Below are 3,252 nucleotides of genomic sequence, written 5' to 3' on the forward strand. Positions count from 1 at the left end.
CTCTCTCTCTCAAACAGCGGATGTTATTGATGACATTGCGCTGTTAAGAAACAAAAGCCATCAGTGACTCGATCCAGAGTTAATTTCTGTGCCTGCGTCCACCGCAATTTACTGAGCAGTGAGAAGGGGAAATTAAATCACATAACTAACCGTGAACACCGCTACCCAACAGGGAAGACAACCTCCATACTCCCTAGATCACTCAAGAAAGTAATTGTTCTCTCCCTTATCCTATGCCTCGTCACTGGAAGACGTGGTTTGTCTCACCATCTTTTTTCATGAAAACTAAAATTATAATAATAATAATAATAATTGCATTTATATAGCGCATATTCCCGCTCAAGAGCATGCTCTATGCGCTTTACAACTATTATTACCCCAGCAGACCCTCTGAAAACACTCAGAAACATTCTTGGCTTCCGCAGAAGCATACAGTGCAAGCTGCGGATTTCACGCGCTCAAACACTATCAAACTGACAAGATCGTTCACTGTCTTTAGCCGGATACCCATTTCCACCTGGGTGAAGTGAGGAAAATTTGTGCAAAGTGCCTTTCCCAAGGACACAACGTCGGGCCCATGACGGGATTCGAACCCACGACCGTACGGTTGCGAGTCCGAGAGTCTAACCACTAGGCCATCGACGCCACATACATACATACATACATACATACTTACTTTAAAATGAATTATGCCAGCTACAGATCCAAGCACACAATGGCAACTGAATAAGAGGGAGGTGTTTTCACAAAATCGAAAATAAGAAACATTTTAGTTGTGTTGCTGTGATCCCTGTTTGATGATTATTAATAATTATGTTTTACATAACAATTAATTAGAAAGTGGGCCACTTTGATCCAACCTCAAAGAGCCAACCTTGGATCCATCTAAATAAGTGACGGAGATACTTTGTACTTTTCCCACGAAGGAGTTGGATACACGGCAAAAGTTGGCAAGTCAAATTCATCATCGTCATCGGGAGCATTGTCTTTCAGGGTGAGCTTGTGCCACATCAAGAATCACACACACACACACACACACACACACACACACACACACACACACACACACACACACACACACACACACACACACACACACACACAGGTTCGATTCTATTTTTTAAAGTAGGCTGCAACGATATAATCGTCTCAGGCTTACCAATAGTAGCTCAGAGCATGAACGGAGTCTTCTCAACACGATTTTAAAAAGAAATTGCAGGTCGCACTATTAAGGTAAAAGATAATAATAGATATCTTTAATTGCATAGCGCTCAACAGCAAGCTCTACGCGCTTTACAACCTATATTATTACCCCCAGCAGATCTGAGATCATTCTGAAACAACCCCAACTTCCCGGGGAGCATACAGTGCATTTTATGTCAAACGACCGTCCGACATGGAGACTGTTCAAGGTTGTTAACAGCTAAAGTCGAAACATTTCATAATTCGCTTTTGAGAAAAGACTAAACATAATCAAGTGGCTTCAGTCAATAGTAGCCACCCGAGTTGACAGGATCTGAGGGAGCAAACTCGTGAATCGTGTGGTGCACTCGAAACCTGACTAATCGTCCTTTGTCCCGGTTGCAGCTGGTGACGTCATATTCCAGCTGTGATCCGATGCTGTAGCCGGAGCTCACAGAGGAGGGAGAAGAGTGGTATTTGTGGCAACTGTCGCCATGTTGACTAAGATATGACGGAGTGACGTGATTGTTATTTGTGTCGTTGCCGTAAGTGCAGACTTCGGACGTTTCCACTTTTGGGACAGACTTGAGAATCGGTCTCGTCAGTTTTGTAACTGTTTCGTTGTCATTTGTTTCTATGATTATTTTGATGGGTTTGTCGTAGTCGATCTCTGGTTCGGCCTGACTGGAATCACTTGTGGCTTTAGATCCTGGCGAGTTTGTAGTTGCACTCGCTAATCCGGAAGTGTTTGAGGGAGAGATGGCGGAAGGCTGACATACGCCGCCAGGTGCTGGAACGTACTTAGGCTTCCGAGGTGAACTAGACCGTGCTGACGACAGCGGTGACGTCGATACTGAAGAAGCTGCAGACGTTTGTGACGCGTTCGTCGTGGCTGTGGGTAGCCGAGGGCTGGGATCTCGTTCTGAGGTCAAGTCAGTTCTGACTTGTTCGCCAGACAGTCTGTGGGGTTCTGCTTCCTCGATAAACTCGGCATAGCGAAGTTTCTTCCCAAACAGCTGAGATATTTGCCCCAAGTCACTGGAGCGGAGAATCTTGTCTGCTAGCTGAGTGCTAGTCATGCCCTGAGTTGTAGAATTCTCACGCTGAAGGGGTGGGACATTCGAAGTTTCATCCATTGTCTTCGACCGTTGAAGACCACGGTTTTTAGCCGAAGACGAGGTCAATGTGAAATCTCGGCCAGGAATTTTTGCCAAGACTTTTTTCACGTCTTGGGACGAGGTTGTGTTTTTGGAATTCCCAGGGGCAGTCTCACGATCTGTGCCGCCTATGTCAGGTCTTCCGTTCTTTGGACGAGGCGAGGAGACGTCCAGGGACAAGGAGCGGTTAAACCCGTCCGGATAGTCCGAGACATGGGTCAGCCTCAGTCGGGGCATCGCGCTAGCCCTCGGCGCCTGGCGCCTTGGGGTTCCCGTCTTGCTGTACTGGTGTGTTCCCGGCTGAGGCAAGGGGCGAGGCCTGTGTCCAGCGCTAGTGTTGTTGACAATCTTTGTCATGTTCCCGTGTTTGTCGAACACGACGCTGTACCCCCCACCCCCGCTACCCCCTACCCCACTGCCGTCAAGGGAGGACCTGGGTGATCCTTTCTCTCTCGGACTTATCTGGGAGTAACCATTGCTAGTACTGCTATTGCTGCTACTGCTGCTACCGTTCTGAATACCTTGAATGTTTAAACCCAAGGTTGAACTTAAACTGTTGTTGTTACTGTTGCTGTAATAGATTATATTGTCACTGGCGGGAGTTCCTTTCCCGTGTTGAACCAACTGAATCCCGCCATTGCCTGTACCCATGGTCTGTGAGTTCCGGATGACGGTAGGGGGCAACACGCCAGTGATAAGAGCCCGGAAGGCAGGTTTTCTCCCAGATTTGAGACCCACGGGTGGCGATTTGCTGTACTCCACGGGGCGGGTGCGGCTCTGGCGCCTAATGGCGTCCACTACTTCCGCCGGCGTTTTCATGGCGGTCACCTGAGGGAGAGGCAAACAGCAGTTCTTTTTTAAGAGCTTTCTCTCTCTCTCTCTCTCTCTCTCTCTCTCTCTCTCTCTCTCTCTC

General features: G+C 47.8%; 1 protein-coding gene across 1 annotated transcript in view; it reads right to left on the bottom strand.

Moving 5' to 3' along the window:
• Positions 1–1,272: 1,272 nt before the first annotated feature.
• LOC101854885 (putative GPI-anchored protein pfl2) overlaps positions 1,273–3,252 on the bottom strand; it is a gene marked incomplete in the record, with an annotated part of 12,928 nt that continues 10,948 nt past the window's right edge. The window contains 1 exon segment of the mRNA XM_005104141.2: positions 1,273–3,167. Within this exon segment, the coding sequence (XP_005104198.1) occupies positions 1,488–3,167 (1,680 nt within the window).

The sequence above is a fragment of the Aplysia californica genome, unplaced genomic scaffold, assembly GCF_000002075.1.
Source record: "Aplysia californica isolate F4 #8 unplaced genomic scaffold, AplCal3.0 scaffold00406, whole genome shotgun sequence".
Lineage (NCBI taxonomy): Eukaryota > Metazoa > Mollusca > Gastropoda > Aplysiida > Aplysiidae > Aplysia > Aplysia californica.